The sequence below is a fragment of the Rhipicephalus microplus genome, chromosome 3 (genome assembly GCF_043290135.1).
Source record: "Rhipicephalus microplus isolate Deutch F79 chromosome 3, USDA_Rmic, whole genome shotgun sequence".
Classification (NCBI taxonomy): Eukaryota; Metazoa; Arthropoda; class Arachnida; order Ixodida; family Ixodidae; genus Rhipicephalus; species Rhipicephalus microplus.
The window spans coordinates 249,305,681-249,332,570 of NC_134702.1; the positions used below are offsets into that span (position 1 = coordinate 249,305,681).

Here is a 26,890-nt window from a genome sequence, read left to right on the forward strand (position 1 = left end):
ATATCCTTCCCTGAGCAGGCACGTCAACTATCCCGTGTTTATCTAACCAACTCACAAGCGGGCCAACAATCTCAATATGGCGACCGTCATAGAAACGAACACTTTATTCTTGGATCTCTTGTTTTCGTGTGAGATATAGCACGCCGTCTTGGACTTCCTGAAAACCTACTGTCGCCGTACACCAGACCATACCGTGTGCGCTGTTTTGTGACCGGCGTTAAGTATGAAATTCATGTCTTTATCCTCGATGACTCAATCTCGCTCTGACATTGTTCACGTTGGCCGCCTGAAGCATTCTCTTGCTCCGGACTGCACCAACGCATGTATATAATGAACATTCACATTACCATCTTTGTCTGACTGCACCGAGTCGGTGCTGTCACCGCCGGAGGGGAACGTTATCTGCCGCATACCTAGAAGACGATGAAGCAAGGAGTGGGTGGATCCTGTTCTCGCCGTTTAGGGTTCTTTAACTCAAGTTGCGGTGACTGCGTAAATATATTAAATACATGCTTTTCTGTGGCCACCCCAGAATAATATGTGATGCTTATACACCAGGAAAATGTTTTGATGTAAGCTGTTTTAATACATATAAGAGCATTTTATCCCTCGCATTCTACATCTTCAAATAGAGAATCATTTTTCTGCTGTACCATGTTTATTTACATCAATATTTGTTTACGGCCAACCTGCATTCCTCGAAAGCATTATCGCAGTTTATGTTCGATAATGATCTGAGGGTGTTAGAAAGCTCATTTCGCTGAAAGTGAGCTTCCACGTATTACGCTTGTAGGCAAAGTTGAGAAGTCTTCTAAGTTTGTGAATTATTTTTTAGCTGTTTGCCCATAGTAGGTGCCGAAGCTTGCAACAAGAATAGCGTGGAATTAAAATAGCGAAAATAGCTTGCACGGGGCATTGGCAGTAAACCACGGCCCCCTCTTCCTTTCCTGCAGGCAACACACATGCATAACTTACGGTGCTCTAGTTTCAGACTGCAAGTGACAGGCACATAAGTGTGATAAGCACACATAAGTGCTCCTACGCCTGAATGGTTCTCGCCTACGCATTGTGTGGCAAGTCTACCAATGTTCAAAACTACTTTACTGAAATTATAGTGCGTGCGTAGAAGAAACTTGCTTGACGCGAACTTTGTAATTGCTTCCTCACAGAAAAAGCTGAACCTTGCTCCTGCAGACAAACAAGGTGGAGATCTTGTATTCGTAAGTACTCAACTTTCCTTGACTTAGATACGCAGAACCTTTGACTGCGTAGTTTATCTTAAAAGTGACATAATGAACAACGTATCTTTTAGCTATTTATAGAGCAACAAAATTACTGCGACTACTACAGAATGTGATTATACATATGTGTGTGGTGGTGCAATCAAGCGCTCATAGCTCACGAAACAACATCGATTGAAGAAGCGCCGGTGCCAGTATTATAGTATATTTCTCAAGCAGAATGAAGGTACGCAAAATGAGTATAGACGTGAAACACATAGGTGATTTCCAAAGCAGACGTGATATTTCAACCTCCGTGAAGAAAAGAGTACATTCTGAGAGAGGTACAGGCTCTCTGTGTAAATAGTATAAATTGAAAACACCAATAGCGTGAATGTGTTCTCACTATGAAATATAAGGCACCACTAAAAAATAAGCAAACAGCGAAGCTTTAGCTTCACAAAACAAAAGCCAGCTGCTAACTTCACGGGCCGATTGCGTTGAAAAACTTAGGTAGAGGGAAAGGTTACCGGGGAAAACGCAGACATGGCCGCACCACTTCTAAAGAAGCACGCCTGGGGCTGTATGCGTTCGATGGCTGTTCAGCTGCGTGTCATGTAACAACAATACATGCCAAGCTCATGATGCGCTCGCGGCTATTTCGTTAGCGTCACATACCTATTTATTTATTTCTGTATTTATTTATTTATTTCGTAATACCCAACGGGACAAAGGCATTATGGAGGGGGTGAAACATGTTTTTTACTCAATGTTAGCTGTTTATAAATTAAATAAAAACAAATGGAAAAGAACAAAATATAGGCGTTGTGCACAAAGGGAACAAGTAGGTAAGTGTGGGCGTTTATACAATGTTAGTTAGCGCAGAACGAAACAAGTGATTATCAGTCAAGATGGACACATATCCGGCTAAGTAGTTCCAGTCCACTGATGTTTGGGTAATAAATTAATCACTGCATGTTTTGGTTAGACATGACAAGACGTCAACTTTATTGGTATGATCAATTATATATGACACGTAAGAAAGCTGAAAATTATGTTCCTTGCCAAGAGTTAGAGTAAAATGATAAATTTTGTGAAATAGACAGAGGTGGAGAGCATACGACGAGAGGCAAGAGAGGGTAGTTAGAGTGAACTTTTCATGGCAAAAATGCTAGAGTGACGACTGTTGTTGTGAAGAATTAAGCGAACAGAATTGTTCTGGATAAGCTCAAGAGCATTGATTAAATTAATTGAACTCAGATACCATATGCAGTGGCGTGTTCTATCTTGCTACGAATCAGCGTCTTGTACTATAGTATTTTAGGTGAGACAGGTGAGGAAAAGAAGTTACGACTAATGTACCTAAGCGTGCGGCTTGCATTATTATCAATGTAGCGGAAATGGAGTGACCAGCTTAAATAAGTGGTGATGTGTACGCCTAGGTAATGGTAAGAGATAATAGATTCGAGTGGGATGCTGTTAAGTGAGTAAGTAGTAGCAGAAGATGATGTTCAGAAAATGCGCAATACCTTGCATTTGTAAATATTTAGTTCTATTTGCCAAATCGTGCACCAGTTAAAAATCGAGTCGATGTAATTTTGAAGGGCAGTGATGTAATTTAGCATGTTAATTTCGCGGAGCACAACGCAGTCATCTGCAAACAGTTTTATGTTAGAACAAATACATGAAGGCAAATCATAATGTAAACTAGAATTAAAAGGGGTCCTAAGACCGAACCCTTGGGTACTCCAGAGTGAACAGCACGAGATGAAAAATAACACCAGTTTGCAATTACAAACTGCGTGCGGTTAAATAGAAAATGTTCTATCGGTCTGATGACGTTATTATCAAGGTTTAGTTGTTTGAGCTTTAAGAGCAGTTTTTTTTTTCACTTATTTTGTCGAAAGTCTTAGAGAAGTCGATAAAAATAGAATCAGTTAGTGACCTACAATCTAAAGGAACTTGAAGTTGGTGAATAAAGAATTACAGTTGTGTTTCGCAAGATCGAGTTTTGAGGAAACCACGTTGCGCGTCTGAAAAAAAAAGGAATGTGTTTCCAAAAATTATGTGACGTTAGTGGAAATAATGTGCTTTATTATTTTTCAAGGAATACTGGTTAATGATATGAGGCGGTAGTTTAAGGGTGAAATTTTACTACCTGACTTGTGTATCGGAACCACATTTCCGACCTGCCAGTCCTGCGGGGGAGCACCGTTATCGATGAATTGCTGAAAAATCTGTGCAAAAAACAATGACGAAATGGCACTGGTGCTTTTAAAATTAAGGACTAACTGAGTCAGAGCTAGGGCATGATGTTGTCTTCAGTGAATCAATAAGCTTAGAGATACCAGAGGGTGAAATAATAATAGGATCCATGATTAAGTAGTTGTAACTTGGTTGATGAGTAGTTGCCACGTCAGTATACCGTGTAAAGTTGTTGCAGCAAACGTTGCTCAATATTTCAGCGCAATCCGATTCGGCAATAGACATGTCATTTTTATCAATTAAATGCAACATGCTGTTGTGATTAGAATTATTGACGCGCCAAAACTTTTTTGGGTTGTCGGTTAAAATGAATGGTAAAATATGTTACTGGAAGTTAGCTTTCGGTTGTTTGAGGACCATTACATAGGCGATATTTGCTGTTTGATAATTGTTGCACCGATTGCTCAATGACGAATTCTTTGCAAGGTGATAGAGTCGCTTTTTTATTAGACAATCTTTTTAGATGACTGGTGTACCATTGCGAGCCAGAACGACATAAAATTTTATGCAGTGTAGTATGCTTCTCCGTTAGTTTATGTATTTTACTCAGAAAAGGGTTTCAATTTGACATTACGCTTCCGTTTTCAAAACCAATCGTGAAAAAGTTGAAATAATGGATCGTCTCGGCGTTAATCGCATCAAAATTAGCTCTGTTAACTTTCCAAATGCGCTTTGTTAGTTTTATTTTTTTGCTTAGTGGGGACAAAAAAAGCAAATGAAATAGCCTAATGATCACTTAATCTAGGCAAGTAAGACCAATCAGAGAAAGATCAGATTGAGTAGAAAGAATAAGGTCTAGTTTATTTGCACTCTCATTAGTTATGCGAGTAGGCTGAAGGGCAAGTTAAGATGAGAAAAAAAAGAACACAAGTCCAGAAATTTTTTACTTTGCGAGAAATATGGTGACAATGCAGGTGGATCAAGAGTCCATGATATGTTCGCGGAGGTACAGTCACCCAGTACTAGTATCGGTGGTGAAGGATACTGTGTCACAATGCAACCGAGAACATCGTGTAAGTCTGAAATAAAGGTAGGGGAATTATTGGGTGGTTGATAGCAAACACCTACAATTATTTTCTGATACCCGAATACAACGCATGCCCAGACGGTTTCTATTTCTGTCTCAACATTGATTGGGAATGATTTGAAAGTGTTGGATATGGCAAGTAGAACACCTCCTTCATGACGGTCAATGTGATCATGGCGATAAATAGAAAACCGACATGAATCAATAAATATCTCATCTTCGCGCACTTCATTGTTGAGCCAGGTTTCTGTTAGGGCGATAATGTCAGAGCGAGCAGTATCTAATAAGGAATGTAATGAATCGCGCTTGTTAATTACGCTTCTAGCATTTGACAACAATAAGGACGCACTGTGATGAAGTGAGAATACATCACGCCCCCCCCCCCCCGCAAAACCCTATGATAAGGCGGGATTTATATCTTGAGCGAAACATAAAGATGTAGCAGCTGATGCATCATGTAACAGACCGTTGTTAGCAGGTCAGTTGATAACTTTCACACCATTCATATCGGCATCATACACATAGTATGTCCTGTCCACAAACAGCTTATTCTATCGTAATCGAAAACGAGGACACTGGGTAAAACTTTTTCCAATTCCCGCAAATATTTTCTTGACAGGGGAGTACTCGGCGAGAAAATTTCGAATACAGGTACGTTGCGAGACCGCAGTTGTGATTTCGGAGATAATATGTTGTATTTTGTTTTCTACGAAGAAAACCTAATAACTCTAAACTATAGGCCGACACTTGAATGCAGAGTAAGCACATATACGATGCGTGCGTTCTATTGCCTCACAAAAGAGTTCATTGTGAAGGACAGTTGATAAAGCTGCTGAAACTTCTTGCTCGGTTTGGTCCCATGTTTCCCGAGAATCAGGAATAATATACACGAATAAATTGTGCCGCCTAGACCCGTCTTCTAGTTCGTGCAGACGTGACTGCACGCTGTTTCGTGCCAAACTGTTCTGCGAGTCGAGTGCAGAACAGTTTGACATATACCAATTCACGGTACGTGAATGAATGACGAAGGTATGTGACGGATGCAAACATGATAATCATAAGATGCGTGCCATGTAACAACACGACTACATGCTACGCTCATGATGCGCTGGCGGCCGTTTCGCTAGCTTCACTTATACCAAATTTGGTATTACAAGACGTGAATAGATGAAGAAGGCATGATACTAGTGCAAACATCATAAACATTGGATGCGTGTCATGTACCAACATGACTACATGCTACGCTCGTGATGCGCTCGCGGCAGTTTCGCTAGCTTCACGTGTACCAAACTTGGTGTTACGCGACGCGAACGGACGACATGTGTTAATGACACATACAAACATGATAATCACAATATGCGTGTCATCTAACAACATGACTACATTCCACACTCATGATGCGCTCACGGCCGTTTTTCTAGCTTCACACAATCAACATTTGGTATTACGTGACGTCAATGAATGATGAAGGTATGTGACTGGTGCAGACATAGTAATTATTAGATTTGTGTCATGTGATAACGTGACTACATGCCACTGTGAAGGCGCCAAGACATTTCCACGAGACGCGGTGCGTGGGCTCGCCTGCGTTCCTTTCAAAGCGCCACGCTGGCGTTGCGACGCCAGGCGCCGGTCCTGCCATATACTTGCAGGCGCGTGCCACGTTGCGTTGCTCTGATGCATGCGCGTTTAAGCACGTCCGGCGTCCCTCCGCCACGAAAAGAGAGAGACGCAGTGTTGTCTGGGTAACGCATCGGTGCGAAATGCAGCGTGTCGCATTTCGCACTGGTTGCCGTCGGGCCGCGCCGACGGACGCTGGTCGCACCGGTCACGCCTGGCGTCAGGCTATAGAGAGCTCGCGTTGTGCTACCGTAGCGTCGCTGTGCCCACTATGCGCGCGCGTCAAGGCAACATTGGAGTATCATGGCCTCTTAACGATGCGCTCACGGCCGTTTGGCTAGCTCTACATATACCAAATTTGGTGCTACGTGACGTCAATGGATGACGAAATATAAGACTGGTGTAAACATGATAACCCTGACACGCGTGTCATGTAAGAACGTAACAACATACCACTCTTATAGCACGCTCGTGGTCGTTTCGCTAGCTCCACATATAAAAAATTTGGTATCACGTGACGTGATGAGATGACGAAAATAACAACATATTCAAACATGATAATCTTAACACAGAAGTCATGAACGGAATCATTTACCTCCACCTCGTAACTTGTTGGTGATTTTAAAATGACTTATCAACCTTTCTCATTCGTGCTTCTTGTATCATCGATTCTTACGGTACGTAGGATCTGCCAATTTGTTCATAAAAAGAAACACGCGAACGCGTGGCCTGAGCGCTCCGACCGCTACTTGTACCGTGTTCAAGCGGAAGCGATAGCAACCACAGCCTCCATAATCGTAATCTTGTGGCGAGCAAAACAACCAATTTTTCGTGATATAAAACTGGCGTAAAAATTACAGCCCCATCCACATCCAGGAAATAACGCTGGCCTCTCACGTAATTGCCTTGAAAGGGAGGTGGTTGCTCCGGCCGCGGTCGCACCACAAGGGCCTGCGGGGTGTTCTGCCCGAACCAGAAGCCTTTTCACGTGCCACCCCAGAAAGCTCGAAATAGCGTGCGGCGATCGTGGTCCGTGAAGTGCTGTGTATAATTTTCGTACATTTTTGCGGTCGGGCAAAACTCCCTAGACTTTTTAGGGGGACCAAACGCTATTTTGAAACTCATATGGCGCCCGCGACTAAAGCAATGCCCGCAACAACCACGAACATTATTCTAAACCTCCCTATTTATGGGATAAGGAGGAAGAATAAGTGTCTTTTTAGAACTCCTATTTCTGCGGTATGTACTCTTTTAGTAAAACCGTCGGTTTTTAGAGGTGTCTCGCCTCCCCGTCTTACGGTGATAGCCACGGAACGTGCCAGAGGCCCGCCTGATCAGAGGTTCTCACACCCTTCTACCACAAGGAAGCGAGCTGGCTCCCCAAGGGACACCAATGACGCTTATTTGTATTCGATGTCGGAAGACGATACATCCAATGACGGCTTTATACCTGTCCGGGGTAAAAGGGCGAGGAGAAGGACTACCAATACATCAGCATCAGCATCAGCTCCTGCAAGTAGAGCGACTGTACAGTCAAGGCCTGCAGGCTGGCCGCACGTTATCATCTTCATGGCGGAAGATTTCTCAAGCAACTTGCGAATTCTGAACATCCACGTCTTTTCCGTTGCTCTGAAATGTGTGGTGCCCGATCTAATTCGGGACGTAAGAGTAAACACGAGAAACAATACTCTCGCCATTGATGTCCACGATGTGAGTGCGCTAGGACAGCTGCAGCAAACGACTGAGCTAGGTGGCATTAAAATGTGCCCCTTTATCCCGATGGATGATAAATCAATTGCCGGTGTTTTTATGACATCAACATTGCCTTTTCTAATGTTGGCTTGCCTACCCTCATCAAGCCTGCAACAGAGGGAACTGTCATTAAGCAAGTGCGGCGCCTTGGAAAAACGAGCTGCGTAAAAGTGTTTTTCAAAAGAGATTGCATACCGTTCCACGATAAAGTTGGACATTTCCGACATCTGGTTCGGCCATTCATCCAGAAGCCACTTCAATGTCATCAGTGATTCAGGCTAGGACAAGTCAAGGGCGTATTCCCGAACTCACGACTGTGTTTCCGTTGCGCTGAACCTCATGCCGAAGACGCCTGTCAGGCGACTACTTTGAAGTACGCCAACTGCAGTGGTCCTCACGCTGCCTTGTCGAAAAATTGTCCTCGGATCATAAAGGAGCGCGCGGTTCTCAGACAAATGGCCCGAGACAACTCGACACACAGGGAGGCAACCGAAGTCGTCCAGCGACGGCATCGATGTCGGCATCATCGGAAGTCTTCAAAGAAGGCACATTCTCTAAATGCTAGTCCTCACTCGTCAGTGGCACAACCCAGTAGCACCGCGAAAGGACCCACCACTTTTACGAAAGAAGCGGAGAAGCCTCCCTGTCTGGAGGAATGGCCCACGCTCCCGACCCACTCCTCTGCCAAGGGACCTCAGCAAGTTGCGGCCACACCAGAGCCGTCTCCAGCCATGAAAGACTTGCCTAAAACAGATCGTCAAGTGATCTCGGTGCTGCGTTCCCTCATAGAAGCCATCCGAGCGATATTGTTCGACATGAACGCAGCATCTGCTCGAAGCGCACTTGGTGTATTGGACGCCCTAAGCCCAGTGCTTTAATCTCTCAACTAGGAAGATGGCTACTCTCACCTCATCATTCTGTGAAGTAGTCAAGGCTGCTTCTGTCATCTAATGGAACGCCAGAGGACTAAAATCACGCCTTTCAGATTTTCGTCAGTTTGTGTTCACGAACGTGTTTCCACTAATCGTCATTTGTGAACTCAATTTGTCGTAACCAATAGGAATTTCAAGATACGAAGCTGTCATGTCTTCAACAAAAGGTGCTTGCACCAAGACCATCGTATTTTTTGTCGTGAACTGACGTATGTTGTGCAACCGATTGCGCCTCACAATGACAATCAGTATGTCTGCATCACTGTGAAAAAAAAACTCATGTTTACTCTCATAGGCGCTTATATATCGCCGTCAAATAATCTCAATTCCAGGAGATCAGCTGATATTTTAAGAGTGTGTCCTGCACCATGGGTCATCATAGGTGATTTCAATGCGGACCATCATGCATGGTGAAGTACGCGGACAAATGCAAGAGGACGCAGGTTAGCAAAAATCGCCTACAACTATAACCTTACTCTCCTAAACGATGGTAGCCCCACTTTCCTTCGCGGGTTGACAGACGGCAGCTGTCTCGACCTTGCTCTTGTCTCCAACTCCCTCGTGAGATACGTCAAGTGGTTTCCAAATGTTGAGACACGAGGAAATTATCACCTTCCAATCTACCTTAACATCAAAGGCTTGTCTGGTTGTGGTCCACGGACGACCATTCAAGCCGTCCAATAGACCAACTTCAAATCTGACATGGGAGATGCTTGAAGCGATGGCCTACGATCTGGGTTAGAGCAAACAATTTAGAGCACAATGCAAAACGCCACTCGCACGGTGACCATATCTTCCACACGAAACGACTTTCAGACAGAGTTGGAGCGACTCCGAGCACTTCGATGCCAGGCAGAGTGTTGGTATCGGCGAACAAAATCAATTCAGGACCTTAGGGCAACAAGGAGGATGCAAAAGATGATTCGGCGTCGCATGAATAGATTAGCGTCACTACGATGGACAAAGTTTCGCCAGTCGCTAGACCACCGCAAGCCACTCTCGCACATTTGGAAAACGGTGCAATGTATGTGTCACCCTACGGGACAGCGTTTTCTATTCAAAGCACTCGCGCTGTTTCAAGTGAGGCAAGACATCGATGTCGCAGAAGATTTCTGTGCGCAGATCACCAACCAAGCCACTCGTCCAGAATCTCCAGTGAAAGGTGACGTCCCCTGTTGCCGTGACTACCACATGGTCGTCCCTCTTACAATGCAGAAGCTCGAGGTGGCACTAGGTCTGTGCAGGCGTTCAACTTCTCCGGGCCCAGATGGTATTCCATACCGAGCCTTGCGCAACCTTGGGGAAGGGTCAAGGAGAGAACTGTCAAGCCTTTACTACGTCTCAAGGAAGGATGGCAGCGTTCCTGACCACTAAAAAATAAGGCGCTTGCTACCCATCTTGAAGCAGGGTAAATCCCCACTCAAGCTCGCCTCATAGCGCCTAATAGCACTGGCCAGCTGCGTAGGGAAGACAATGGAACGGATTATACAAGGCCGCCTTGAGTGTTATCTTGTACACTACAAGATTTCTACAAATTCCATGGCTGGTTTCCGACGCAAAAGCTCCTCCTTTGACAATGTCGTTGATCTATTTTTGTACGTTCAGCACGAAAAATCCCGTGAGCGATAATCTACAGCTTTGTTTCTAGATGTGAAAGGTGCGTATGATAATGTGCTACATGAAGACATTTTGGGTGCTCTTGCAGTGGTTGGCCTTGGTGGTCGAGTTTTTCGGTAGATTTAGAGTTACCTGGCTGAAAGATCATTCTTTGTGTTACCAGAAGATAGTCCAACTACGTGATGCTATACTTCCAAGGGTGTTCCTCAAAGCGGAGTTCTTATCCCGACGCTATTCATTCTTGCACTAATTGGCCTTGCTGAATACTTGCCAAGTAGCATTAAAATCTCGATATACGCAGACGACATCTGTGTCTTGTCTTCGGTAGTCACACGTCCTCAGATACATTCTCGGCTTCAAGGAGCAGCAACTATGATTGCCAACTACTTGTTAATACAAGGTCTTAGCATATCACCAGAAAAATGCGCGCTGGTGGCCTTCACTCGCAAAGCAATGATCCCTTATGTCATTTTAATCTGTGGGTGACCAATTTCTTACGCCAGAACTCACCGGTTTCAGGGCATTATTATTGATAAGGACCTTTGTGGCAGTTCGCATGTAGCTTATATGAAGAAGTGCCTGACCGCTATTTCCCAATCGTTGAAGTTTCTGGTGCAGAAGACGTGGGGGATGTCAGTAAACGCAATGATGAAACTCTACAGAGCCCTATTTTTCGGTTTCCTGAGACATAGCTTGCCCGTGCTTAGCAATACCTGCAAGACTAATGTTCGTGTTTTACTGGCAGTACAAGCCGTAGCACTGAGAGTGTGCCTTGGTCTGCCCAGATGTACGTCAAGAGAGGCAACAATTGCGATTGCTGGTGACTATTCGATGCAAACTCACATTGTTGTAAAGACCTGAGAACGCACATCAGACACTTCGCACGTGCTCTCTGTCATTAACTTGCACTGTTGCACCCATTGCCATGATGGAACTTTACAAAAAAGAAATGCGCAAGATGAAAGAGGGCGCTGGCACAAGCTTCTTCTTGAGCATTGTTGAAGCCTCTGAAAGAGATGATCTACAAGCAGCATTCCTTTACGACGAGGAAAAAATATCACAGCATATCCACGGACTGAATGATAATGGGTGGGGCGCAGCGTACGTCAGTCCATCCACACTTCCGTTGTTCGTTTGTTCTTGCTACCATCCATTAATTCGTGCGTCCATGCAACCGCCCGTGCGTCCACCCATCCGTGCAGTTGTGCATCTGTCCATCTGTCTGTCCATTCATCCATCAGTACCTTTCGTGCACCCATTTATGTGTCCGTTTATGCATCCATCCATCCGTTCATACGTCTGCCCATCTGTGCTTCCTTTCGTGCGTCCGTCTGTTCATCCGTGCCTTCATTCGTGCATCCACCCCAGCGTTCTTCCACGAGTCCGTCCGCCCATCAGTCCTTAAATCTAGTGAACAAGTGCGCCCGTGCTGGTCGTCTAGCCCAGCCGTGACCGCTGCAAGTACAGCCATCAGGCATCTTTTCATCATATAGTATTCATCATATCGATGTGCCGCCATCCAGTGGACAGTCTATGTACTAAAAGAAGGTGGCTACCTGCAACTACTAGCACTAGAGCTACTACTAGCACTAGTCCTACTACTACTACTACTACTACTACAACTACTACAACTACTACTACTACTACATACATCGCGCGCGCACAAACCACGGCATAAGATGCTTTGCCCCTAAATTGATTGTGCTCCTTAGCATAAGTATAGCCCCACCGCGGTGGTCTAGTGGCTAAGGTACTCGGCTGCTGACCCGCAGGTCGCGGGTTCAAATCCCGGCGGCGGCGGCTGCATTTCCGATGGAGGCGGAAATGTCGTAGGCCCGTGTGCTCAGATTTGGGTGCACGTTAAAGAACCCCAGGTGGTCAAAATTTCCGGAGCCCTCCACTACGGCGTCCCTCATAGTCATATAGTGGTTTTGGGACGTTAAACCCCACAAATCAATCATTAGCATAAGTATAACATATTTGTTTTCTAGTTCCTCATAAAACTACACGGATGCCATCTACTTTGTCACATCTTTATTAATTTATTCCACCAACAACTGTCAGCTGTTGGTGAATCCTGGAACGAGGTGGCTACATAGTACATTCACCCGGGACGACCAACACACACCTAAAAGAGCTTCGCCCATAAAAAAAGTCCCAGCATATCTACAGACTGATTGAGGATGAGTGGGGCGAAGCATCCGTGAATGCATCCGCGTTTCCGTCTGTCTGTTCGTTCTTGCTTCCATCTGTCCATGCGACCGTCCGTGCGTCTGTTTGTGCATTCGCCGTCTGTGCGTCCATCCGCCCACGCGTCCTTTCATTCATGCGTCCATCCGTACGTGCGTGCGTCCATCTGTGCGTCCATCTATGCGTGCATTTCTGCGTTCGTTCTTGCGTCAACCCGTGCATGCGTTCATCAGTGCCTCTGTCCATCCGTCCATGCGTGCCTTCATTCATCAGTGCGTCCGTCTGTGCGTCAATCCATGCATTTGTCTGTCTGTTTGTCTGTCCTGCAATTACCCTTGCGTCCGTCCATCTGCCCACCTGTGAACACTCCAAGTACCGCCATCTCACATCTTTTCATCATATTTTTATCGTATTAAAGGGACGCCACCCAGCGGACATTCTAAACGAGAGGTGGCTAAACGAGAGCCTAAACGAGAGGTGGCTGCTACTACGACTGCCACTATTATTACTACTACTACGACTACTACAACGGCTGCTGCTACTACTACTACTACTACTACTACTAGCAGTACTACTACTACTACTACTACTACTATAATTACTACATGTATCACGGACGCACGACCCACGTCATAAGGAGCTTCGCTCCTAAAACTATGGACTATATATGAACCATCTCCCTGAAGGGAACCCTGATGGGATGGGGAGCAGCAGCGATGCACACGGCGTTGACCCGGTTGAAACGGGCTTCGATGCGGGTGCCGGAAGAACTGATTAGAGCGAGATGCTGTGTGGCGCTTACTCCAGTAGACGTTTCTTTGAAACGCAAAGACATCGCAGATGGGACGCGTTGGGGAAGCTTGCTCTCAACTCCCTTGGCTCGCGTCTTGTCAGTGTTACCCGCGCACCCTTGGTGTTCTCGAACGCGATCGGTGTTCTTTACTCGCAAGTCGTTGGTGTCGCTGGTCTTCCATTTTCGACGCTTGCGTTTGGCTTTCCTGGCTAGCGCGTCGTCGATGTTGACGTCGCCATTCACGAACGCGATCGGCTTCGCTAGTTCTGACAACGTCGGTGACAGCCGGGAAATGTGCGCGCACACTAGCGGGAAGCATGTCGCGATGGCGCCCGCCCATTGGTGCGATCGCGCGGTAAGCAACGGCGCGCTGTCCACATTCTCGGCGCCGTGAGATTCTTGAGGAACGCGCAACACGTGCAACCGCCGGCTCACGGTTTCTCACTGACAGGAGAGAGGTGGCCAGGGTGAGATGATGCCCACGTGAGTAGTGGGCTCGAGCGTTGCGAGCGATAAACAGGGTGAAGTGAGTGAGATATTACACGAGGCGAGGCGCGGCAGGCGATTGAGAGAGACGTTACCGCTCAGGGCTAAAAGGGCGTGAGCTAGTTGGCACCTCTTCAACACCTGCGGTGAGAAGAGTGGTGTGCGGAGGGACCAAGTTACGCAGGCTAGTCAATGAGCTGCTTGGTATTAAAACTATTCAAGGTAGTGAACATCGTGGTCGCAGGCTACTATGCGATATTCCACCCGCTTTCGTAGCATTTCAACAAATACTTATTAAGGTATGCGATCCGAGCTCCTCTTTTGTTAAACGTGCAGGCCTACTTTGCAGAGGTACCTTGGTATGTTGACCGGGCAAGTGGTAATCATGCCAGTCGTGACACGCAGGCTTGAATCGGATGTGGAGACTTTACTTTTTCCTCAATCAAGAGCCTAATCGTGGTAGAAAGGTATGTAAAGCAACGGCTAATATACGACAAGCAGCGTGCCGCTTTTATAGGCAAGTCGAGAAGAGCCCTGCGCTGCACTGTTTTATGGTCACCCAACATGGCGATCTCATCAATTCTTTACTTTGTTTTCCCTCTGTTGCCTAAGCAACCGCTTTACGATTCCTGTGACATGCTTCTTCACCAAAGTTTGTACCTAGCTGAATCAATTCGACACGTCATCGAGTAGGCAGAAGAAATGGGCTTTGAGGGCGTGTGCATAGTGTCAGATAACCACAAAAGCAATGTTTCTGCAATGGACATCCTATCCAAAGAATCCATCACTCTACATACATTAGATCAGTGCAGGCGCCAATAAGTTGTTTAGTCACCGTGAAATTATAAAGAATTGGATGTCGCAGTTTGTGCCTAAGTGTATGGGTGGCAACAAGAATTTCAACAAAAAAGGAAGGCGAAGTGATTCGTTTACAGAACACGCCTCACTCGTCTTTGTGTTTTTCTGAATTTTTCGCTGCAGTTGTGGGGTCTATCGCCCTCTATATCGCTGTGATGGATGTTCAACCTCATGGGGCACCGTCCGAGTCCGCTTCGACCGCGGGGACTGCTTTGAGGAAGAGAGGAAACGCGGCTAGTGAGAGTTAGGACACTGAGCTGCACTCCGCATCAAGCGACGAGTCCTCGGTCGACGGCTTCTAACCCGTCCTGTAACGCAAGGCTAAACGACAGATCGTCTATGCATATTCGGCATCAAGCACGACCACCGTAAAAACTGCCCCTCAGCGATGGCCTCACTCTTTCCTGGTTGTGCCACTGAAGGCTACCGACAGTCTACGCGGGCTGAACAGGCAAGCGCTCTCTAGGTATCTCGAGAATATTACGCCAAATGAGATCAAAGAAGTACGACTAAACGCAAGAAAGAACATCTTGGCTATCGATGTGTTGAACCCACGTGCGCTGAACGCGCTTCAGAAAGTAACGCAACTGGGTAACATGAATGTCAAGTCTATAATACCAGCTAATAGCACCACTTCGACAGGAGTCATTTATGACATCACCACTGAAATTCCAAACTCGGATCTCTCAGTGCTGATAAAACCGGCAAATGAAGATAACGTCATTGTGAATGTCGGCCGCCTTGTTAACACACATTGTGTGAAAATTACGTTCAAAAGGGACTATATCCCCTCCCGTGTGAAGGTAGGCCACTTTAGTCATCAGGTCCGACCATTTATTCTAAAACCTATGCGATGACATAAGTGCCAGAAGATCGCTCATGTGCAGGCTGCGTGCAGGAACTCGAAAGTGTGCCCCCTATGCTCAGAACCACACTCCGAGGACAAATGCAGCGCAACCATACTAAAGTGTCCTAATTTTCAAGGTGCCCACAGTGTATCTTCCAAAGACTTTTCACGCATAAAGAAGGAGTTTAGTATTCTTAGACAAATGGTGCGAGACAGCTCTACTACAAAGAGGCCACGGAAAAAGTCCGGCGAAGACGACGCCGTCACCATCGAAGGTCTTCGCGAAGAACACAGTCAACTACAAGAAGTAAGTCAACGCATCTGGGAACGGCGCCCACTACAGGGTACACCGTGGCGAACGCAGTCGATAGAAGAGAGAATACAAGTAGATATCTTTCTACTGAAGAATGGCCGCCACTTACGCGCGCGTGACTTGTGGAAGAACCACATCAGAAGCCGCCTTCATCAGAGCAAGCTGCGACAACAAAGGAGCAGCGGAACTTGGTTATGCAAGTGATTGGTCTTCTACGACCCATAATAATGCCATTCACACGGTGTTAAACAACATGCGCACAACGTCATCCAGAAGTGCACTTCAAGTACTGGATGTTTGAGTTCAGTACTGGCAGCTCTTGAGTAGATAATGGGCCACCAGCCACTGTCTTTCAGGGAAGAGGTAAAAAAATCAACAATTTTTCAGTAGAATTCACGAGGACTGAAATCACGCAATGCAGATTTCCGTTGGTTCATTTTCGCCAATGGGTTTTCCCTCATCATAATCTGCGAGCCAAATTTTTTAAGCGCTATCAGACTCTCCGTATACGAATCATTTATGTCGGCTTGTTATAGTGAAAACAGCGAGGTCCTGCTGTTTATTCGCCGTGACCTGACTTATATTCTTCGGTCTGTGCCACATCACAACAATAACCAATATATATGTTTAACAGTGAAGAAAAGGGGTCTTACCGTCACTGTTGTCGGTGCCTACCTGTCGCCATCAAGTATATTTGACCATAGAAGACTAGGACACATCATATCATCCACTCCTGGCCCATGGGTCATCATCGGAGACTTTAACACCAACCATACGCTATGGGGGAGCCCGAAGATCAGCGCAAATGGTACAAGTCTGATAAATTTTGATTCAGACAACGAGCTGTGCTTGTTAAATGATGGCAGCCCAACTTTTTTACGTGGCCCGGGATACAGCAGCTACCTTGACTTGGATTTTGTTTCTCGAAGTCTCGTCAGGTGTGCCGGATGGTTTGCGGACATAGAAACACATGTAAGTGACCACGTTCCTACATATTGCAAGATCAGAGGATTATCACCTTGCAAGGTACGCGAAACGGTCCAAAGAGTGGACTGGACCAAATTTGAATCACTCATGGGAAAACGCTGTCAAGAGAACACCTCACTTGACTTAGAAGAGGAGATCAAGTCCACAGTGCAAGACACGAGGTGCACCCTCACATGCTCTTCGACAGTAACCGAATTTAATCTCAAATTGGAAAGACTACGGGTTCTCCGTCAACGAGCGGAACGAAGGTACCAACGCACGAAAGCAATTGACGATTTACGAATCGCTAAACGTCTTCAGAAGAAGATACAGCACCGCATAGACAAGCTAGAGTCACTACATTTGGCAGCCTTCTGCGCATCGTTAGATCCCCGCAAGCATTTATCACACTTGCGGAGGACAATAACAGGGCTGCGGACAGCTCCCATTCAGTGGTCTCCATTCAAGGCTCTAGCCCTCTCTCAACAGAGATTGGAGGCCGACGTGGTAGAAGAGTTCTGTGCTAACTTATCTGGTGAGCTCACAGAACCCAACATCTTCCCGCTCTCAAGTGGGGGCACGACATCACGCGATATCCACATGGACCCATTTTTTTATTCATCAGCTTAAGGCCGCACTGGCTTTGTGTAGACGGACATCAGCACCCGGGCCTGATGGAATATCATACAGAGCACTGTGTCACCTTGGTGAGTGTGGAGTGTGCGAGGAGTGCCCACCCCGAGATATACAATGACTCGTATATACAATATTCTATACAATGATTCGTATATACACTGATTCATATGTACAATGATTCCCACCTAAATGGAAGACCAGCCGTTTGGTTCCATTACTGAAGCCTGGCAAGTCACCCTTGGTGCTCACATCGTACCGACCGATTGCACTGGCTAGTTGCTTGGGCAAAGGGATGGAGAGGATGGTACTAGGACGTCAAGAATAGTTCCTGGAGCATCACAACATCTACCCGGACGCTATGACGGGTTTTCGCCGCGGTCGGTCATCACTTGATAGCATCGTAGACCTGGTCAGCTACGTGCAACACGAAAAAGGCCGTAAGCATCTCTGCGCTTCCTTATTTCTTGATGGTAAAGGGGCGTCCGATAACGTCACACAAGAAGCTGTCCTCACCGCTCTCAAGGAGGTAGGAGTGGGCGGTCGGATGTTTCAGTGGATACGCGGTTATCTCTCTGAGCGATCCTTTTTCGTGAGAACAGAGAATGGTGGCGCTTCGCTACATTACAGCCACCGTGGTGTTCCCCAGGGTGGCATACTTAGCACTGTACTATTCAACCTGACACTAATAGCTCTCAATGAGTAACTTCCAAGTACTGTCAGATTGTCAATGTACGCGGACGACATCTGCGTTTGGACGTCTGCAGTAACACGTCTACAGCTGCAAGCGCAAATTCCGAGAGCTGCCACTCAAGTTGCTATTTACCTCCGTCAACGAGGTTTTTAAATTTCCTCTTAGAAATGTGCATTTGTGGCATTTACGCGCAAACCAATGCAGAACTACAGCGTTCTGATGAACAGCGAAAGGATACGTCACCTCCGATCATACAAGGTCCTAGGTGTTATATTTGACAGAGACCTATTATGGAGCCCAAATGTATCATACATGAAAAGGCGACTGACAGGCATCTGTCATTTGTTCAAGTTTTTCGCTGGAAAAAACTGGGGAATGTCCACAGCTGCTATGTTGCGACTATAAAGCATTCTTTTCCTTGGATTCCTTCGGTACAGCCTACATGCGTTAACCAACGCAAGTAAAACAAGCACACGAATGCTTTAAAGTGTACACGCTCAAGCACTCCGGATTCGTTTAGGCTTGCCCCAAAGCGCATCAACAGTGGCAACTATCGCCATCACATGGGACTATTTAATCAAGACCCACATTAATGAAGTGCTGAGGGCACATATACGACCCCTTGCTCGAACTTCTCGACATCGCCTAGCCTCTCTACCAGTGAACCGACCATGCACATCTTACTGCAAAACAGTGACTGCACATGGTGAGTCGATCCCAACTTCGTTCTCTCCTGCAGCTAGACCTGTGACTCCGCCATAGTGCCTCGCTCAACCAATGAATAATATTAACATTCCTGGCGTCCAGAAAAAGGCCAATTTGTCGTCACCGGATCTTAAACAGCTCACACTACTTCTCTTGTATGAGATATACCAAGACTCCACACATATATACACTGACGGATCGGTTCGGCCGGACAGCACTACAGGAGCAGTAGTGATACCAAGGTTGGCCACGACAATTAAATTCAAGGCATTTCACGCAACAACATCAGCGGCAGCCTAATTGGCAGCACTTCGTGCCACGTTGCATTTTGTCGTTTATCAACCTACACGCAAGTGGACTATTTTCTGCGACTCGAAGGCGGCAGTGCAGTCTCTACTATCAACCTTACGCCGTGGACCACACGAGCAGCTGGTACTAGAGATAGCAGAGGTTGGATAGCAGAGATAGCAGACGCTGGTACTAAAGATAGCACCACCTGACTGAGAAAGAGCACCAAATTACATTTCAGTGGTTACCCAGTCACTGCGCAATCATCGCCAATGGATGTACTGATCAAGCTGCCCGCTCAGCCCCCACAGAAGAACATAAACTACCACTACCACTTTCCAGGACAGATGCTGCACGAAAGCTCCGCAGGCTTGCTCGCCAGCAAACCACGTCACAATGAAATCAGCCACACTTCAAGCATGCCCGACTGTACTCGCTTGACCCTACGCTAAGTCTTCAAGTCCCGTCGAGGATTTGCCCAGCAGACCAGACCCTGTTATGTAGGCTGTGGTTGGGCGTTGCGTTTACCAACGTGTACGCTTTCCGCATTGGGGTGGCCGACACCGCGGGCTGTGGCCACTGTGGCAAAGAAGAAACGATCCAACTTATTCTTTGTGACTGCCTAGAGTATAGTAAACAACGACTATGCCTTCGCAAGGAACTCAGCAAATTAGATATTCAAACTCTGTCGGAGCAAGGAATTCTACAATATCGACAAGATGCAACTTCACGGAAGGCCCTGAAAGTGCTACTACACTTTTTGCGATCGACCGACTTTACTGAACGGTTGTAGCTAGGATGCCTATCCTGTGTGCGGTTTTGTTTTCACATGAGTGCGCGTGTTTTTTTTTTTTATTTCTCTATATACCCCCTCTTTCTTGCCCCTATTTCCCCGCCCCCAGCGCTGGGTAACAAACCAGATGCCAATATCTGGTTAACCTCCCGGTTTTTCCTTTCTCTCTCTCTCTCTCTCTCAACGACATTTTAAATTACTTGTAAGAAATGTAGCAAAGTTCAGAGGTAAAGCCGGTAAGACTTTTTACGCTTTGGCACTTGTGATAATGTAACATCCGAAAGTTTGGCGTCAACACCGCAGTTAAAGTTTTTGGTGTGAAGCTCCTTAAGCCGTGCTTCCGCGGTGCGTGTAGTAGTAGTTATTTCACCCTTCCTAGCAAAAAGCAAAACAAAGGGGGGGAATTAAATCTCAGATTATCGCACACTGGCCTCTTCCTCAACTGGAATTTATCCAACAAGACTGATCTCGGCACATATCCCAGCAGCTCTTGAGGCAGCGCGACCACTTCGATAGCATAGACCATACGTCGTGACGTTGCTCCTTGTTACGGCATACGCATGAAATGAATCATATCAAGTGGCTAGCAGTTATCACGAGTCCTCATGCGGGGCCACACTGTAGGCTGACTAAGGGATGCATTACGCCTCGTTTGCGCTTAGTCTAAAAGTCTGCGAGCCTATGTAATAACAAATACCGGATGAAGAATAAACCTCCACAAAACAGGTGGAAGAAAATGAAGACAAACAATATCGTCACTCAAACTCAAAACTAATTTTAAACACTACGCGAAGTAAGAATATGTGTTACCTAACATTTCAGCATTTTTAACATTTGCACAATTTTGTGAATGTACAAGATTTACCACGTATTTGTTTTCTTGAGTGCATACAGAAGAAAAACATGAACATTTTTCATTATTTTTTACTTGCCGCAACAACATTTCAGACACTAATGCGATTGAGGAGAATTAGAATGAAACAACTAAGAGCTGCCTTAAGTACACTATATACAGGAGCACTCTGAAGCTCATGACTTAGGGCAGGATCTATCAAAGGCTCAACGTAGGCATGGAACCACATAATTTCACGTTTTACAAGCTTCGAATGACCACACGAGTGATTTAGAGCAGGCATCGCAGACCGGCGATCATATCGGTAGTAAATATGCTTTTCTAGATGAACAGGCAAACGTCTATAGGCTGCGTTTTTTAATCTTTTGGACATGAAAGGTCGACAGAAGACCCCTGCCTTCAGTATGACTGCGTGCTATGACTCAGTCAGAAGTCACTGCAGAACATTTTCTTACAAAAAATTGAAGTAGCCGTCAATATGTCAGATGATTGCTGCACCTGATTGCAGTTAAATAACGGTGTGTCCATCTTTCTCAGAAATATCACTTAATGCTGCAGAGACAGCTGACATATAGGGGGATTTTAATGAGACATCTGCTATAAGCCTTGTCTAGGAAAAATGAAATGAAAAGTGAATATGGAGATATTAGTACGATGGGTGGCTGATATGTAGTGGAGTTATTAGTTTCATATCAAAATTATGAGTTAGTACACTTTCTAGGGAACGACATTATTTTCATTTAGAGAAGCTAAGGCACATCTGTGAAGTTTTGCACCCCGAAGATTAGGTCAAGGCTTTTTTCGAGAGTGGACTGAGTACCAAATGTTTTTATATTGTGGCAAATAGTAGTCATTGGAGAAAAACTTAGGATGAAATGATGGTGGCAGATTTCATAATATATCGCCGAAAATTCCCAGGTTTCATGTGCCATAGAAATCGTTTCATGCAAAGTGTATAAAAGGAAAGTACTTTTTTGTTAAGGAAATCTGCGAAAGTGTGCCAAGGTCACATATGTTTTATAACCAGTTGCGTACAGCAGGTGAATGACGCCAAGCCCAACAATAGTGGGCTAATCAGGGTGAACACGGGAAGCTCCTCAGACAAACTGGCTGACGTTTTGAAAGCAGGACCTATCTTTGTCAAAGGCGCCGTGTCATCCTTGTCGCGTTAGTTTTAAGTAGGTTAGTAGTGACGTCATCTCCTGGTGGTGGCGCGTGTCTCTGTTGATAATCGCCGTCTGAAAAAAATCATAAAGCAGATGAGGGGAGTCCTCGATTTATATGCGGTTAGTCGGTACTGATTCAATGTGTTCTTGAAAGGAGGGGTAAAAAAGGAAAAGAAAAAAACACGCAACGTAGGAGCGATATGCTGCAAAGCGGTGACCACTTCGGACAGGAACGAACGAAAGAGCTTAAAAATTCGAAGCCAGCAGATGGTCACCACGTACAGCCCCTACAAAGGGTTGCCGACGACAAAGGCGTAAGCCTGTTTCCGAATATCTACGGATGGGATGCACAAGAAGAAAGCCATTACAAACAAGGGAAGAAGCAGGTGGCCTACTTTTAAATAATGAAGCAGTTACAAAGAGCCGGAGAAGCAGGTGGCGTACATTTAAATGCCAAGATGTCGAAGGTAAGCGATACCGGGTTGGGTCTGAAGAGCACGAGTTTAATCAGGATGGTCGTTGGCGATTATTCGAAAGGAGTTGACTCTGCATGGCTTGAGTGCCGTGCAGACTACTTTGGCTCAATTCCTGCTGAGATAGTATCACAAATTTTTTGAATTAGTCCAGTGAACGCTGCAGATATCTATTTTCTAGACTCTTGCTTTTAAAGTGCCAACGTTTGTTCTCGCCATTCTTCAGTAGATATAAAGTGTCAGACACCTGTGATGCATACCTACATTCCGTGGCCCCTGGTATACGGGGTGTTCCATAGGTATCTGCAGAAAGAGTTTGGCATCATACTCAAAGAAATTTTCAGAAGATTTTTGTCATGACAAGACAGCATCAGATTTAGCGACAAAACCAGACTAAGCATCAACGTAGATGCCTTTACGAAAAACGATGCTGTATCTGTCGAACACCAACAATCATTGTATAAGCTCTCTTATATCGATGTACTGAAAGCACTTCACCACTTTGGTAAGGACACGTTTCCCTTTCGTGTTATACCGATTCCTATTACGAAAGAATTAACCTTGTTTGCTTTTTTTTTCTTCCCCATGTATCGATGTGTCACCCCGAGCTTGAAGCAGCCATGTTTCTTTGGTTTATTCCTGCCAGCAACGTTCTTGCAATCATACACGCTATGAAAAGCGGACGAGGACCCAAACATTCATTGATTTGTTGGGTTTAACGTCCCAAAACCACTATTTGATTATGAGAGACGCCGTAGTGGAGGGCTCCGGAAATTTTCACCACCTTGGGTACTCTAACGTGCACACAAATGTGAGTACACGGGCCTACAACATTTCCGCCACCATCAGAAATGCAGCCGCCACAGCCGGAATTTCATCCCGCAACCGGCGGGTCAGCAGCCGAGTACCTTAGCCACTAGACCACCGTTGCGGGGCAAGAGGAGCGAAAGAGAAAAATGACTTATTCATAGAGAGGCAGCTATAGGCCTCCCATTGTCAGCGTGAATGATTGTTGAGAACGCGCACTCGTTTTAAAAGAGCCTTTTTTTTATTTCACCTGCTTGTTGTTCACTAGCTTTCCCCATTTCGGAAGGGTCAATAGACAGAACAAGCTTGCCACGTCCATGACATTCAAGAAACTACATCTCGCGTCTATCGTCGCCTATTTAGTAAATTAGATTGTAGACTGCTCTCTTTGCACTAGCCAGTTAGCTTCAGGTCAATGGTGAGAGCGCTTGTGGCGACATTTTTGTAGCGCAACGGGCAGAGTGTGACGTCTACTAGTGCAAGAGGTGCAGGGAGTACAAAAGCAGACACAAGAGATAAGAAAAGACACCTCCAACGCCATATTACATTCACTGCATAACTTTGTTTACGTTATCGAGCAAAGATGTATACAAGAAAATTAGATACATAAAGCTTCATATTTGGCAAGGCACGCTGAAGCTAACACAAATTTCGAGAGCAAAACATGAGACCTTCGCCAAACGACAACACAGGATGATAGTAGCAAAATGGATATGTTTTTGTCGTGCTTGTGTTGTGTCGTATTCTTTTGCAATGAAGCGTTTAAAATTCGCCGTAGTTAAAAAAATGCCCCCACCTCTCCTAAGGGAATCGTGAGAAAATGCGGAGGCATTGCTCAGCATTCATAAAGGGGTTTCACACGTGAAAACCCAGTGTTAGAAGAATATTGTTTTCTTTTTTATTATTACAAGTTGCAGCCAATAGCGCCTGTGCCTCAGGTGGCATTTTTCTGTCGTGATATGCGTTTTCAGCTCTAGTAGCTAGCGTGCATGGTTAAGAAAATCCTATGAAAGAAACAAAACAGCCTTCTCAGCTCGGCGTTGCCGTTTCACAGCGGCGCTTTGAGCACACATAACCAGATGCTCTCAAGAGGCTCCACGCCATTAAACGATCGGGAGTGAAGTGCGAGTGGACGGGGAAGTGGAGCAGGTAGGGGAGAGAGTGAACGGCGACAAAAAGAAACAGTGAGGCACTTCACCTACCGTCTCCTACGCTCTCTCGCGCTACCTGCTCCGGTTGCTAGTGGCTAAAACGAGCGCACGCGCGCACCCGAAGCTGTTGCTATGGAAGAGGATGTCGGAGTACGGGCCCCGACGGACACCTGACATAGCCCGACTAATAAATGCATTTGCATTTAAAACGGATTAAGTTTGCAATAAGTCTTAGCTCCCGTCACCTCATAATGGCAAAAAAGAAAAAAACATTGCGACAAAAAATTGAGTTTAAAAGGCTGAAAATGGATGGTCACAAAGGAGGACTGGAGTAAAGTGCGACAAGAAGCTCCCAAGAATGGTGAATACCACATATCAGTGCTTCAAGTATTTTTGAGTGATGTTTAAATACCAGAAGTGGAAATTTTTATTGATAATGCCATGTGAACAACTCAAAAATAATTGCAAAGTTTTAAGTAGTTATTAGGTTAGGCTCCTGAACTGACCGCGAAGAACGCAGTGTGTAACCACACTTTTGACTCCTTTGCAACCATCCGATAATACTGATTTCGGCTGTTCACTCTTGGAGTATGTCTAGAGCACAATGTTGGCCACAAAGGCACGATTTTTCGAAGAAATCGGGCAATTCGCTGGCTTGTAATCATTTACACACAATTGCCCACAGGTAGCTAGGAATTTAGGCAGGGGTAAATCTAGCGCAAGCATTTGCCACATCATGTACGTCAGCACAGCAGACGGACGCAAAGAACATCGTTCTATTTAAAAGGCAAAAGTTACACGGTTGGCATATACGACACAGAATAAGTGTGAAAAATACATATTCCATGTCATGGTAAGTCCGTAAAAGTTTAACGTTGACCCTTGTTACAGCACACCCGAACCGATTCATTTTCTTTCCTGCTTCCTGCAGAAATGCCTGAAGAATTTCCACGGGGACCTTGTCAAGAATCGCCGCAAGACCTGACGTAGCTTTAGAAAAGAACAGAGTGCTGTTATTCATTAAGAAATTGCCATTCAACAATTGTTTTTTTTCCTGTTCCGCAGTAATAAATGAAACATTTTGAAGCTCCGTTTGCTCTGAAGAACCAGATGGAAGAGAGTATTCCAAGTGACTCTAAATACTTTTGGAACATCGGAATACTTTTCTGCGTTTTCAGAGGGTTTGTATTAGTTCGGCCGCCACCACCTTTATCTCTTCTCCAACATCGATCACTGTAAACACATTTTAGCCAAAATACTTTGTTTTTATCATTCGACATGTCCTTTACCACTCAAGTCTTAAATGTAAACTCCCTTAGCAGGAGTTATTTTACTCGAATAAGTGTTTCTGACTCGAATAATCATACATAGAAAATTAACGTCGCACTAAGGTGAAAGTAACAAAAAAAAACAACGATGCAGCAATGATAGAGAATATTTCAATACACCCGTTCAGCCACAAAACAATCTGCGAAATAAAAATTAAAATGTTCTCTACCATTCGCCATCGTTACGACAGTGATCAGCCCGACCGTCAACTTCGCAAGAAGCATTCCTGCATACAGATTTAAGATGCGCCAACACTGGATATTTAGAGGGAGGGGGAGGTGAGATATATCACGCTTTAGCGCTACACAAAGTATCGTGTTACTCGAACAGAAAGCCATAAAGAGTTCCATTAGCATGAAACCTGGAGAGGGATGCAGGCAGTGATGAACTGGGGTCTCCTATATTGGAACATGGCAATCGCTTGAAATGGGCAATGACAGACAAAAGACAGATTTTGTTTCAGCTGTATGCAAATGTATTTTTATTTGCAATCATCCAATACGTAGCTATCTCAGTTCATATGGTTAACTTATTGCCTCTCTCCTTTACCCCCTTTTTGTGTTTCTGGTATAGATGACCCTCTTGTGCTTCAACGTGCAGTTTGCTCTCTCTCTCTCTCACCATATGCCAAGCGCCTTACGTTAGGCGCAACCAGCTTTATTCAATAGATTAACCGTCACCATACCAGATTTCACATGCTGTGCCGCAAACGAGGCACACCAGCACGCCGAGACCTTCAGATAATTCGCCCCCCAAAACGGGAGGCTCCTATTAAACATAGAAACGCTGAGTCCACTTTTGGTTAACGAACACGCTATAAATATTTATTGAATTACGCACATAAGCAATCTCTTACCGGTACTTCATATCAGGTCACGGTCTAGTGCCTATATACAGGGTGTCTTTTTTTTAATCAATCCAGAGTTTTTCATTAAAAAAAACTATGGTAGTTGGGCGATTGTTGTCGTAGGTCGAAGTGGAAAGATTTGCCCAAAAATAAGTCCCTCAGAAATGATTATTTGACAAAATTATTCAATCTTCGTTGCTTATACGGCGAAATCACTTTACGTCACAAATTTCGACCAGTCTAAATTTAAAAAAAAAATAACCCG

General features: G+C 45.3%; 1 protein-coding gene across 3 annotated transcripts in view; it reads left to right on the forward strand.

Moving 5' to 3' along the window:
• LOC119159841 (uncharacterized) overlaps window positions 1-25,535 on the forward strand; it is a 250,188-nt gene extending 224,653 nt beyond the window's left edge. For all 3 annotated transcript variants that reach the window (XM_075890890.1, XM_075890888.1, XM_075890889.1), the window contains 2 exons: window positions 1,170-1,220; window positions 25,381-25,535. In XM_075890890.1, the coding sequence (XP_075747005.1) occupies window positions 1,170-1,220; window positions 25,381-25,434 (105 nt within the window). In that variant the 3' untranslated portion in view covers window positions 25,435-25,535. The remainder of the gene's footprint in view (window positions 1-1,169; window positions 1,221-25,380) is intronic.
• The last annotated feature ends 1,355 nt before the right edge of the window (window positions 25,536-26,890 follow it).